The sequence below is a fragment of the Colobus angolensis genome, unplaced genomic scaffold (assembly GCF_000951035.1).
Source record: "Colobus angolensis palliatus isolate OR3802 unplaced genomic scaffold, Cang.pa_1.0 Scaffold47, whole genome shotgun sequence".
Taxonomy (NCBI): domain Eukaryota; kingdom Metazoa; phylum Chordata; class Mammalia; order Primates; family Cercopithecidae; genus Colobus; species Colobus angolensis.
In genome coordinates, this window is record NW_012118154.1 from 4,395,128 (window position 1) to 4,407,141 (window position 12,014).

Sequence of the window (12,014 nt, forward strand, 5' to 3'; positions counted from 1 at the left end):
CTAGTACAGGGCTAAATACACAAAATACTTCATAGCTGGGCTTCTTAATCTTTAGTCAATGAGCTTGGATAAAAATTTCATCTTTTTCTTTTCTTTTCTTTTTTTTGAGACAGAGTTTAGCTCTTGTTGCCCAGGCCGGGGTGCAATGGCATGATCTTGGCTCACGGTAAACTCTGCCTCTCGGTTCAAGTGATTCTCCTGCTCAGCCTCCCAGGTAGCTGCGATTACAGGTGTGTAGCACCACACCCGGCTAATTTTGTATTTTTAGTAGAGACAGGGTTTCGCCCTGTTGGTCAGGCTGGTCTCAAACTCCTGACCTCAAGTGATTCACCTGTCTCAGCCTCCCAAAGTGCTGGGACTACAGGCGTAAGCCACTGCGCCTGGCCTATCTTTATTTTCAATATGCATAATATTTTGAGACAGTGTCTCCCTCTGTCACCCAGGCTAGATAGAGTGCAGTAGCTGGCACTACAGGCATATGACACCACGCCCAGTGAATTTTTTTTTTTTGTAATAGAGACAGAGTCTCACTTTGTTGTCCAGGCTGGTCTCAAACTCCTGAGCTCAAGCAATCTGCCCACCTAGGCCTCCCAAAGTGCTAGGATTACAGGCGTGAGCCACCGCACCTGGCCCATGCCTGTAATCTCTTTGAGAGGCCAAGGTGGGAGGATGGCTTGAGCCCAGGAGGTAGAGGCTGCAGTGAGCTGTCATCGTGCCACTGCACTCCAGCCTGAGTGACATAGTAAGACCCTGTCTCAAAAAAACAGAAAAAATAACAATAACAATAACATTACATTGAATAGGGGATCATGGGCTTCACAAAACTGCCAAAGCAGTCTGCAGTAGAAAAAAAGACGAAAACCCGTGCTTAATAGAAATATTCATTGCCCTAACTCTTCTCAAAGGGATGCCTGACTTTGGGTGTGGTGGTGTCTCTCTGATTTGAGTCCATCTCTTGGTGCCCTAAAGGGGAGAGTCGCTGGGACTCTTGTCCCCAAAGCAAACAGCTGCATCAACTGCATGCAGGGCACTGGATAAGGGAATGTCCCAGGTGTAGAGAATCAATCAGTTGCAGGCCTACTTGCAACCAGTGGGCTGAGAGCCAGCCACACCCTCACATTCTCCTGAGAAAAGTAGCTGCTGGCCATCTCTGTACTGAGATTTGTCCCCTGACACTCATCATCCTAGCCACAGCCAGCTGGACCAGAGATCTCTCTTGTATTTGGGTGGTGGCCCGAGGAGTGGCCAGGCAGGAGAAACTGCCAAATAGGTACTTGCAGATTGAATGACAACTAATCGACCCAGTTAGATCCTGCCCCTTGGGAAGTTGGGATTTGAACACTTGAGGGAGTCGAGAGGTGGCAGGGCCAGCAGAAGTGACAGGCACAAAAAAAAAAAAGAGGTGAAGGGAGAAGGGGAAGTGGAGCCAAGCGTGGGGATTTGCCAAGTGAGGGTGGCCTTCCATCCCATTCATCCAGAGGTTTGGCTGAGCACCCCCCAAGAGCCCACAGAATTGTGGAGGGCCAGGGGTCCCCAGCTGCACAGGGCTCATGGCAGAACATGAGACATGCCACACACCCAAAATGAGGAAGTTGGGGGGTGCTTATTCTCAGCCTTCCTGACCTAGTGTGACCTCCTCTGGGCCCATGTAATAGGCCTCCACACCCCCTTATGCCTGGTACAGGCACCCTGTTCACTTATATGTCCTTGTAGGTCTGTTTCCAAGGACTCTACCTGCTTGACTGCTCCCAAAGCAGCCAGAGCCAGTAATGCCCCTGGTGGGGAACAGGGCTGGAGAGCAGGCTGGCACAAAGCAGGAGGGAGGGACAGAGAGGTCTGTCACTCATCCCAGAGAAGCATCATGGGGTGGACTCCTCTGACCTGGCTCCTTTGGTTTCCCATGGCTGGGCTCCTTCTCTCCCTCTGGAGCCTGTAACGTCCCCGCTCTCTCAAATTCCTCATACAGCAAACTTATTCCACTCTCTTTACCCAGAAATAGGTCAGACTCAACTACATCCATATCTCATTTCTTCCTAACAGCGTTTTATTTCATTTTTTAGATGGAATCTTGCTCTGTTGTCCAGGCTGGAGGACAGTGACACAATCTTAGTTCACCGCAGCCTCCATCTCCTGGGTTCAAGCAATTCTCCTGCCTTAGCCTCCCTAGTAACTGGGATTACAGGCGCCCGCCATCACGCTCAGCTAAGTTTTGTGTTTTTAGTAGAGATGGGGTTTCATCATGTTGGCCAGGCTAGTCTTGAACTCCTGATCTCAAGTGATCCGCCCCGCCTCGGCCTCCCACTGTGCTGCGATTACAGGCGTGAGCCACGGCGCCCGGCCCCCCAACAGCATTTTAAAGATGAAATGAGACTCAGAGAGGAGTCTGATGGCTGTAGTAAGGAATGAGGAGTCAAGCTCCTTAGTGTGTGCTACAAAAACCCTGCACACCTGACCATGTTCGCAGCTCCCTGCCACCCATTCCCATCCTACCCTCTCTTGCCAAACGGATACACTTGCTTTCCCCAAAACATGCCCTCTCATCTCCAAGTTTTTGCTCCTGATGTTCCCCCGGCTAGAATACCCCTAGGATGTCCTACTGAATTGTGAGTCAACCTTTAAGACTCAAAGTGTGGGCCAGGCATAGTGGCTCATCACTTTGAGTCTTATCACTCAATCTCATCACTTTGGGAGGCCAAGGCAGGAGGATCACTTGAGACCAGAAGTCCGAGACCAGCCTGGGCAACACAGTGGGACTCCATTTCTAAAAAAAAAAAAAAAAAAAAAAAAAAAAAATTACCCAAGCATGGTGGTGCATGCCTGTAGTCCCAGCTACTCAGGAGGCTGAGGCGGGAGGATGGCTTGAGCCCACAAGGTTGAGGCTGTAGTGAGCTATGACTGCACCACCACTACAGTCGAGCCTTGGCAACAGTGAGACCGCCTCTCAAAAAAAAAAAAACAAAAAAAGACTCAAAGTGTGCTCCACTGTTCCTTTTACACCTTCAGTGAGGCATCAGGGGCTGTGTCCTAAATGTATCTCCAGCCCTTCACATAGGGCCTGGCAAGGTAAGAGACCAATAAATACGCACCATTTGGCTTCATTTCACTAGATCATTAGGGTCCAGAGGTATGGTCAGCACTTGGAACCCTGTGGAATGGCCTCAAGATCAGAATCTTCTTGCCCAGTTCTTGGCTGGGAAGCAGGTGACATCTAGAATCCATGAGGGTATGGGTGATCTCCTGGGTTCTGGACATTTGCACTGAGTTTATTCAATCACTCAACAATATATATTAGGTCTGGGCTGAGCACGGTGTCTCACGCCTGTAATAATCCCAGCACTTTGGGAGGCCGAGGCAGGTGGATCACCTGAGGTTGGAAGTTCGAGACTAGCCTAACCAACATGGAGAAACCCTGTCTCTACTAAAAATACACAATTAGCTCGGCATGGTGGTGCATGCCTGTAATCCAGCTACTCGGGAGGTTGGGGCAGGAGAATCACTTGAACCCAGGAGGTGGAGGTTGCAGTGAGCCAAGATCATGCCATTGCACTCCAGCCTGGGCAACAAGAGTGAAACTCCATCTCAAAAACAAAACAAAACAAAAAAAACCAACATATATTAGGTCTGTTATGCTGTAAACACTGTGCCAGGTGCTGGGGATCAAAGATGAATACAGAAATGAACTGGAAGGATACAGTGAAGCTAAAACTTAAAGAACACAACAAATCTGTAAAAGACAAACAAAAGAGGGTTTAATCTGTGCTTCTGTCCAGGTGTGCGGAGCTGGGGGTGGGGTTGCTCCTGCACAAGAGCATTCCTAAAGCAAAGATTTGGGAGAATTAGATTTCTAATACCCAGGTTGGGTCTCACTTTCAGGAAGGTGTGAGACCTGAATCCTAAGCTGGACTCATTGTTCCCCTAATTCCCAGCATCGGATCTGTAAATTAGCGGTCTGGGTGGCAGCCGATTCGTCGTTCAGAGGCTCAGAACACCGTGAAACTATGCTTTCCTGACTCAAGAGACCCTACCTTGACGTGGGCCCTTTTGAAGAGCATCTGCCCCCTGCAGGAGGGTCTCAGGCGACCTTCTTGGAAGGTGTGACCCCTTGAAAAGGAGGAGGTGGTCAGGCGCGGTGGCTCTCGCCTGTAATTCCAGCACTTAGGGAAGCGGAGGCGGGGGGGATCGCTTGAGTCCAGGAGTTTGAGACCAGCTTAGGCAAGATAGGGAGACACCCCCCCACCCCGCCCCGTCTCTACAAATAATTAAAAATTCAGCCGGGTGTGGTGGCGGGAGCAGGAGCCACTCGGGAGGCTGAGGCAGGAGTATCGCTGGAGTCCTGGAGGTGGAGACTGCAGTGAGCCGTGATCGCGCCACTGCATTCCAGCCTGGGCGACAGAGCGAGACCCGTCAGTCAATCAATCAATCAATCAATCAAGAGGAGGCTGGCGGGAGCATGCTCGTGACCACCCAGGGCGACACAGACCCTAACCCCAAGCCAGACCCCACCGTCCCGCCCGGCGCCCTCCTAAGAGCGCAGCTTCCGGAGCAACGCCGCTGACCCCCCGCCCAGGGCCTTGGCGCTGATTGGCCAGCGATAACGCGGGGCGGAACCAAATCTTAAAGGATCCGGGAGCTAAGCTAGACCCAGGTGGCGGTGGCAGCTGCGAAACCCAGGGAGCCGATGCCACGTGACCCAATGTGGGCTTCTTTTAAACCTTTCTAATGCCCATAACCCAGCCTCAGGCCCATGGAGCCCATGAGAGACTGTCCGCTGTTCGGGGGCGCCTTTTCCGCCATCCTCCCCACGGGGGCCATTGACGTAAGGTGAGAAGGCCGGGGCGCCCAGGGGCGGCTGACTGGGTGGGTTGTGGGAAGAGACCGGGGTCAACCAGGGTCTGCCTTGCCTCACTCCAGCGACCTCCGACCGGTCCCGGACAATCAAGAAGTTTTCTGCCATCCTGTGACGGACCAGAGCCTGATCGTGGAACTTCTCGAACTGCAGGCCCACGTGCAGGGCGAAGCGGCTGCGCGGTGAGGGAAGGGCCCTGGGCTGGCCAATGGCAGGGGCGGGGCCGGGGCAGTGGGCGGGACCCGCGGCCGACGGTTAATCTGTGCGGTGAGAACACGCAGGGGCCGGGAGCCAGCCGTGCAACTTAAAGATGCTCCCGGGGAGGCGGCCAGAGATGTCCCTTCCTGACCCCGCTTCCCTACTCCAGGTACCACTTTGAGGATGTTGGTGGCGTGCAGGGGGCTAGGGCTGTCCATGTGGAGTCTGTTCAGCCTCTCAGTTTGGAGAACCTGGCCCTGAGGGGCTGCTGTCAAGAAGCCTGGGTCCTCTCTGGCAAGCAGCAGATAGCTAAGGAAAACCAGCAGGTGAGGGCCTGAGAGTGTGCAATGTCCTGGAAGGGCGGTAGCGGGGGCGCAGAGATCCAGGTAAGCATCCTGACTCTGATCCCCTTAGGTAGCAAAGGATGTGACACTTCATCAGGCCTTGCTGAGGCTGCCCCAGTACCAGACTGATCTCTTGCTCACCTTCAATCAGCCCCCGTAAGGAGGAAGGAACGGGCGGGTATCTCATGACTGGGTTCCCAGGAGAATCGGGCTGGGAGGGACAGAACAGGGAGACTCACTGGTGGGATCCTCCAAGGAAGCAGGAGTGGGCCAGAGGTTTGGGGTAACTGATACCCAGGTCCTCTGGAACCGAAATTGGCAATTTCCAAACCTCAGGCCTGGATGATGTTCTCTCTCCATCTGTTTCCCCACCCCAAGCCCTGACAACAGGTCATCTCTTGGCCCTGAAAATCTGTCACCTCCACCCTGGAGCCTGGGTGACTTTGAACAGCTGGTGACCAGTCTGACCCTTCATGATCCCAACATCTTTGGTCCCCAGTAAAGGTGCTGAAGCACTGCATGATGTTGCTGAGAACTTGGGGACTCCGTTCTGTGAGGGGGAAAAGAGGTTGAAAAGAGGGTTTCCTCTCATTTCTTCCCTGTGCATAAACATAAGACAATCCCTCTTCAGAATAAACTTGCTTTATAATCAATATAATCTCTGTGCCTTTGAATCTAACAAGAGGCCTGGGTCCCAGACACCTGGGAATTGGGTCTCCCAATTCCCTTTGGTTTCGGAGGGAGGAGTTTAAAGCTGTTCATGGGAACAGGAGGGACTCAAGGGTGGCAGTGGTGAGAGGGAGGAAATACACTTTGGGATGACTGGTTCAGCCCTGAGAGAGGGGTGTGAATTACCCAGGGAACGGGTAGGGAAGGTTTAAAGCAACACCCAAGGAAAGAAGGGAAATGCTTGTAGTGTTCAACCCTGAGAACAGATGGGGAGTGGGGTTGGCTGTCCCCCATGGATGGATGAAAGGTCACCTATCAGTAGTCACCAGGACATAGTGGTGGAGGCACAAATGGCCAAGGAGTGCTCATTTGGTGGTCTGGGAGAAAGGCTGTTATTTAGTGTATGTGTAGTAGAGGGAGCGCAGCTGGTCCCAGAAGAAGAGAGAGAGGATGGTGTGGGGGCCGAGGCGGAAGTAGGAGGCACCTATACCCTTGTACATGCCAAAAATGCCCTCGGTCCGAGCTGTCTGCAGCAGAGCGTCCAGTATCCCCCGGTACATGAGGCCCTGAGAGCATGTCAGAGAGGGAGGGAGAGCAAGAGAAGGAGTTTGTCAGAGCCCACCAGGGGCAGCTCCTCCACAGGCTGCATTTCAGGCTATCCCACCTGCACCCGCAATCTACCTCCCCGAACCCCTGCTTCCCTGCCTGCATCCCAGAGCACTTCCTTACCTTGCCCTGTGCATCTGTGGGCTGGTTGTAGAGCCTTGTGCAGGCCACATCAAAGGGTGCCATGGCTAAGACCACTGCAATGCCACTCACCATGGCAGCCACCAGAGCCAACTTCCAGCTCTGAGGAGGAAAGATCTAAGGGGGTAGAGAGGAAGAGCACTGTCAACCAGCCAACCATTCCACCCCAAGGACAGGACAGTCCCTGCCCTGGGGACACAGATGCTGGTAACTCGGGGAGCTTCCACCGCACCAGTTATAACAGTGCAAAAACACTGAGAAGGAGGAAGGCCAGGGTACCCTGAAGGCTCAGGTACCCCTTCTGGGAGGAAGTGACAAGAGAACTGTGGGAAGGGTCTAAAGAGTCAGTGACCTCCAAGCCCTCCTGCCACTCCCTCACCTTTGAATGTGGGGCACCGTCCCCTCCAGGGCCCAGTGCAGCTTGCCCTCCCCTTCCCCCCTTCCCGAAACAGACCCACCCATTTCCCAGGCAGTACCTCCCACTGGCTCAGGAGGTCCTTGGTGGATGAGAAGGTGCACAGCTGGGTGGAGGAACCGATGATAACTCGGGGCAGGCCGCCCAGAGCCCCACGCCACAACCCCACCAGACCATGTTTCTGGCCAATCTCGGTTAGCGCCTGAAACATGCCCTAGTGTGGGGAAGACCAGGGGGTGGGGTTCAGACAGCCCAGCATCAGGGGCTGCCATGCTAACACTGCCAAGGATGGTTGCTTAATAGGAACCTGTCGTCCAGACAACCAGTTCAATGTGGGCTTAGAGCCAGAATGGGGCCCTTGGTTGTCTACTCACCCCACTGTTCCCTCCCTGGGCTCCCAAGAACTGGGGTGGGATGCATGGAAGTGAGGGCATTCACTGGTCAGGAGAAACAGGGGCAGAAAATCAGAGGAACTGGAATACATACTGGAAAGAGGCGTTGGGCGTGGTGGCTCATGCCTGTAATCCTAGCACTTTGGGAGGCCAAGGTGGGTGGATCACCTGAGGTCAGGAGTTTGAGACTAGCCTGGCCAACGTGGTGAAACCCCATCTCTATTAAAAGTACAAAAATTGCCGGGTGCAGCGGCTCATGCCTGTAATCCCAGCACTTTGGGAGGCCGAGGCGGGTGGATCACAAGTTCAGGAGTTCGAGACCAGCCTGACCAACATGGTGAAACCCCGTCTCTACTAAAAATACAAAAATTAGCTGGACGTGGTAGCACATGGCTGTAATCCCAGCTACTCAACAGGCTGCAGCAGGAGAATCACTTGAACTCGGCAGGCAGAGGTTGCAGTGAGCCGAGGCTGCGCCACTGCACTCCAGCCTGGGCAACAGAGCAAGACTCTGTCTCAACAAAACAAAACAAAATTTAGCTGGGTGTGGTGGTGCACACCTGTAGTCCCAGCTACTTGGGAGGCTGAGGCAGGAGAATCGCTTGAACCCGGGAGGCGGAGGTTGCAGGGAGCTGAGATCGTGCCACTGCACTTCAGCCTGGGCAACAGAGCGAGACTCCGTCTAAAAAAAAAAAAGGAAAGAGGGTCTGGGTAGGCTCCAGGGGCAAAATGGGACAGAACCAATGGGTTGAGCAGAGCAGCGGCTGGGATTGGAGCTGTTGGGTACAGGCAGAAAGCTAGGGGAAAAGAGAGATCAGGGAGTTTGGCAGACTTGGGAACTCTCACCTGATGCTTATACTGGTGCCCTACAGCAATTTCTGAGGCTGCCTGTGCCTGCAGATGTGTCTTCACCTGCGAACAAGAGAATATCATAGCCTATGCCCCAGTGGCCATCGTCCTACCTCAGAACCAAATGTCTGACCCCCTCACATTTCCTCTAGGGTGTTCAGCAATGAATATCCTCTTATTCTGATAATTATTGTTGTTTCTACTTAACAAATTGGTTAACAAAAAGACTCTGTCTCTAGGCTCCAGCTGCGGGAGGATGGATCTCCCAGCACTGCAAGACACCCCACCCCCTTCATATCCTTCTTCCCTTGGGGCTAGCAGTTGGGGGTGGAGTGGTTGGAGAATGGCAATATTTCCTTAGGCATGTTAGGCAAGACCTGGGTGTCCAGCCTCTCATGCCAGCTCCCATTCCCAGACCGGATCTGTAGCCACCACTTCTATCAGGCTCCCCATCAGACTCTGGGCAAAACTTGCTCTCTAGCCCCTACTCCCCATAAAGGTATCTAGTCGACTTTGGAGAGACCACTGTCCCTGAAACTCAAACCCTGCGAATGAGACCAGACTGCCTCTGCTACAGGACGTACTACTTCCCAGTCTCTTTTGCTCTTAGGAGCACTAAGCAGGGCCTAGTCCTAGCAATAAACAGCTGTGTGACCTTGAGTGGATCACTTCCCCTCTCTGGGCCTCAGGCTCTTGACCCTTCACCTATACTAGATAACTCAAAGGGGCAGACGTTGAGATTGTTAATTCTGTAATGCCCAGGATATTCCTGATCCCTACACTCTCTGACATATGTTAAATTCCTTATCCTCCCCTTCACAAATCCAACCTCAATATCAACACATAGTAATAAAAACAATGCTACCAAATGCTTACTCTCTGCCAGGATTCGCACTAATGCTTCCATGTCTGCTGCATTTGTGTCCCTCCATCCTCCCAATAATCACACAGAAAGGCCACTACAATTATTACCATTTTACAGATGTAGCAACTGAAGCTCATCAACTAGTAATTTTCAAAGCCAGGACTTTAATTCCAGAAAGGCTGATTCCAAAGCCCATAATCTTTTTTTTTTTTTTTGAGACAGAGTCTTGCCCTGTCATCCAGGAGTGTAGTGGCGTGATCTCGGCTCACTGCAAACTCTGCCTCCCGGGTTCACACAATTCTTCTGCCTCAGCCTCCCAAGTAGCTGGGACTACAGGGGCCTGCCACCATGCCCGGCTAATTTTTTGTATTTTTTAGTAGAGACGAGGTTTCACCATGTTAGCCAGGATGGTCTGGATCTTCTAACCTCGTGATCCTCCCGCCTTGGCCTCCCAAAGTGCTGGGATTACAGGCGTGAGCTACGGTGACCGGCTTCAAAGTCAATAATCTTAATCAATACATTCAATCGTGTCCATCAGATGGATGTGTATAGGGCAGGTCAGAAGACTCCAAAGCCTACCAGCTGTTTCCTGATGGCTTTCCCTGCTTGCAGTGGGGTAGCACCCTGCCACCTATGCCCTTGGGAAAGACCAGGCTCCTATTCTACAACAAGGATCTGCCCTGAAGGTCCCAGGCAAGAATCCTCTTCTTACCATGTAGATGGGGCTCCCCAAGTAGGCTCCCATGACCCCAGCCATGGCCCCAGCTGCTGCGCTGCGGGCAGGACTGTGGGTGCCTTCGGCTGTGTGCAGGTAGCCCCCAGCCTCAGCCAGTCCATAGGTGCCCAGACGGATGCCATTCATCAGGAACTGGTATAAGAGGGCGGGGGCCAGGCCTTTCTGCAGGGCAGCCAGGCCATCCACCTTGCCGATGGTGATGAATGCATGGAAGACATTTCGGTAGTGCCGCTGGTATGTGCCAGGGGCCTGCAGTTCTCCCTGCAACTGCATCCTGGTCTTCACCACCTCCAGGGGATTGGTGAATACACAGGCCCCGCAGGCTGCCAGGCCACTCATCAAGAAGTCCATGATGGGATAACTGTAGCAGGGACTGGCCCAAGAGTAAGAAAGTAAAAATGGGCGTCAGAAAGCGGGGTTGGAAGACAGGGGAAGGCCTGTTTCAGCAGTACAGGCTGCAGAAGGTAAGAATTTAGGTTTGCAGTCAAGGGTGTCAGGGTCAAATGTCAAGTCGTCAAATGGAAGTGGTCAGCTGGAATTTGGGAGTCAGGAGCTGGCAAGCAGGGAAGAGACAGAAATCTAGGAGATTCTGGTGAGAAGCTTATGGCAGGACCCTCTGAGGTCAAGGAGGGGCAAAAGACAGAAGGTGGCAGGTGGGATAGCTCAGGATGGCGGGCGACGGGGGCAGGGGAGTAGAGGAGGGAACCGCGGAGCTGGGAGATGGAAGCCAGGCAGGCAGGAAAAAGAAAGCCAGCAGGTTAGAGAAGAAAAGGATCCGGGAGAAAAGCCGGTGACTTCCTCGAGCCAGCAACGAGATCTGGATCCGAGAAAGAAGTCAGGACACAGGCAGCCACCGGAGCTCGCAGCAGCTTCAACCCCGGGTACCCTGCGGAGGCCCGGCAGCCACACTCCTGCCACTGGAGCGCTGGGCCAATGGGGAGCCTTCGAGAGCCGCAGCCGAGGCCCTCAGCCAATCAGCGCCGAGCCGGCTCCGCGGCCAATGGGAGGAGCTCTCGGTGCTCCGGTGCCCGGAATCAGCCGGAGGCAGTTGGAATTAACTCTCCCGGCCCCGCCACCAGCGCTTGGCCGCGGACTCCGGCTCCGGAAAGGAGGCCTGGGACGCGGAGGTTTTGTCATTGGCAGGAAAGAGACCTGGGTTCCCGATCGAACACAGAGACCGAGCGTAGCAGTTCCCCACTGGGGTGCTGGGACCGCCCCTCGGGTGGGCGAACGGCTCCCTTCTTTAGCTTCCTACCCCGGGTTGTGACCGGGTGGGGTCACCTAAGTTCAGGTCCACGCCATGCTTGGTGCCGGCGCCCGGAGAGCCCGGAAGCCGCGGACCGGCCTGAGCAGGGAGAGGGACACACCTGTGCTGCGGAGACAGTCTCCTGAGGCTGCACCGGGTAGTGCAGCAGGTTCTAGCCCCGCGGCTGGATGTGGCCGTGGCCGGCCGCGGGCGCCGAGGGTGGGAGGCCTGAAGGATGGAGAAAGGAACTTGGTTAAATCCTTAGGCTTTGTTTTTTCTTTTCTTTTCTTTTTCTTTGAAACGGAGTCTCGCTCTGTCGCCCAGGCTGGAGTTCAGTGGCGCGATCTCAGCTTACTGCAAGCTCCGCCTCCCAGGTTCACGCCATTCTCCTGGCTCAGACTCCCTAGTAGCTGGGACTACAGGCGCCTGAGACCACGTGTTAGACCAGGATAGTCTCGATCTCCTGACCTCGTGATCCGCCCGCCTCGGCCTCCCAAAGTGTTGGGATTACAGGCGTGAGCCACTGCGCCCGGCCAAGATTTCATCATTGTTTTAAATCTTGAGTTCACGTTGGGTGCGGTGGCTCACCTGTAATTCCAGCACTTTGAGTGGCTGAGGCAGGAGGATTGCTTGAGCCCAGGAGTTCACGACCCACTTGGGCAAAATGGTGAAATCCTGTTTCTAAAAAAGAAGATTAAAAAAAAAAA

The 12,014-nt window shown here is 53.8% G+C and overlaps 2 protein-coding genes across 3 annotated transcripts; one reads left to right on the top strand and one right to left on the bottom strand.

Moving 5' to 3' along the window:
- Positions 1–4,473: 4,473 nt before the first annotated feature.
- Positions 4,474–6,041, top strand: RANGRF (RAN guanine nucleotide release factor). The gene is made up of 5 exons (XM_011958598.1): positions 4,474–4,821; positions 4,912–5,028; positions 5,214–5,370; positions 5,459–5,544; positions 5,767–6,041. Exons 1-5 carry the CDS (start codon positions 4,745–4,747, stop codon positions 5,888–5,890), a joined length of 561 nt encoding a protein of 186 aa, XP_011813988.1. The 5' UTR covers positions 4,474–4,744; the 3' UTR covers positions 5,891–6,041.
- SLC25A35 (solute carrier family 25, member 35) lies at positions 6,015–10,909 on the bottom strand. 2 transcript variants are annotated; one of them, XM_011958595.1, is made up of 5 exons: positions 10,038–10,909; positions 8,458–8,523; positions 7,281–7,433; positions 6,787–6,921; positions 6,015–6,623 (listed from the first exon to the last, which is right to left on the bottom strand). In XM_011958595.1, exons 1-5 carry the CDS (start codon positions 10,410–10,412, stop codon positions 6,450–6,452), a joined length of 903 nt encoding a protein of 300 aa, XP_011813985.1. In that variant the 5' UTR covers positions 10,413–10,909; the 3' UTR covers positions 6,015–6,449. The 2 variants fall into 2 exon arrangements, with proteins under 2 accessions (XP_011813985.1, XP_011813986.1); XM_011958596.1 differs by lacking the exon at positions 7,281–7,433 and having other exon boundaries at positions 10,038–10,903.
- Between the last annotated feature and the right edge of the window lie 1,105 nt (positions 10,910–12,014).

What these genes read in the sequence shown, in the direction of transcription:
- RANGRF (XM_011958598.1), top strand. Translation starts at nt 4,745, where the DNA reads ATGGAGCCCATGAGAGACTGTCCGCTGTTCGGGGGCGCCTTTTCCGCC. An exon ending in ACGGGGGCCATTGACGTAAG is followed by an intron (nt 4,822 to 4,911) that starts GTGAGAAGGCCG and finishes GCCTCACTCCAG; the next exon opens with CGACCTCCGACCGGTCCCGG. An exon ending in TAGCTAAGGAAAACCAGCAG is followed by an intron (nt 5,371 to 5,458) that starts GTGAGGGCCTGA and finishes TGATCCCCTTAG; the next exon opens with GTAGCAAAGGATGTGACACT.
- SLC25A35 (XM_011958595.1), bottom strand. Translation starts at nt 10,412, where the DNA reads ATGGACTTCTTGATGAGTGGCCTGGCAGCCTGCGGGGCCTGTGTATTC. An exon ending in GGCACCAGTATAAGCATCAG is followed by an intron (nt 7,434 to 8,457) that starts GTGAGAGTTCCC and finishes TCCCCACACTAG; the next exon opens with GGCATGTTTCAGGCGCTAAC. An exon ending in ACCTCCTGAGCCAGTGGGAG is followed by an intron (nt 6,922 to 7,280) that starts GTACTGCCTGGG and finishes CTACCCCCTTAG; the next exon opens with ATCTTTCCTCCTCAGAGCTG.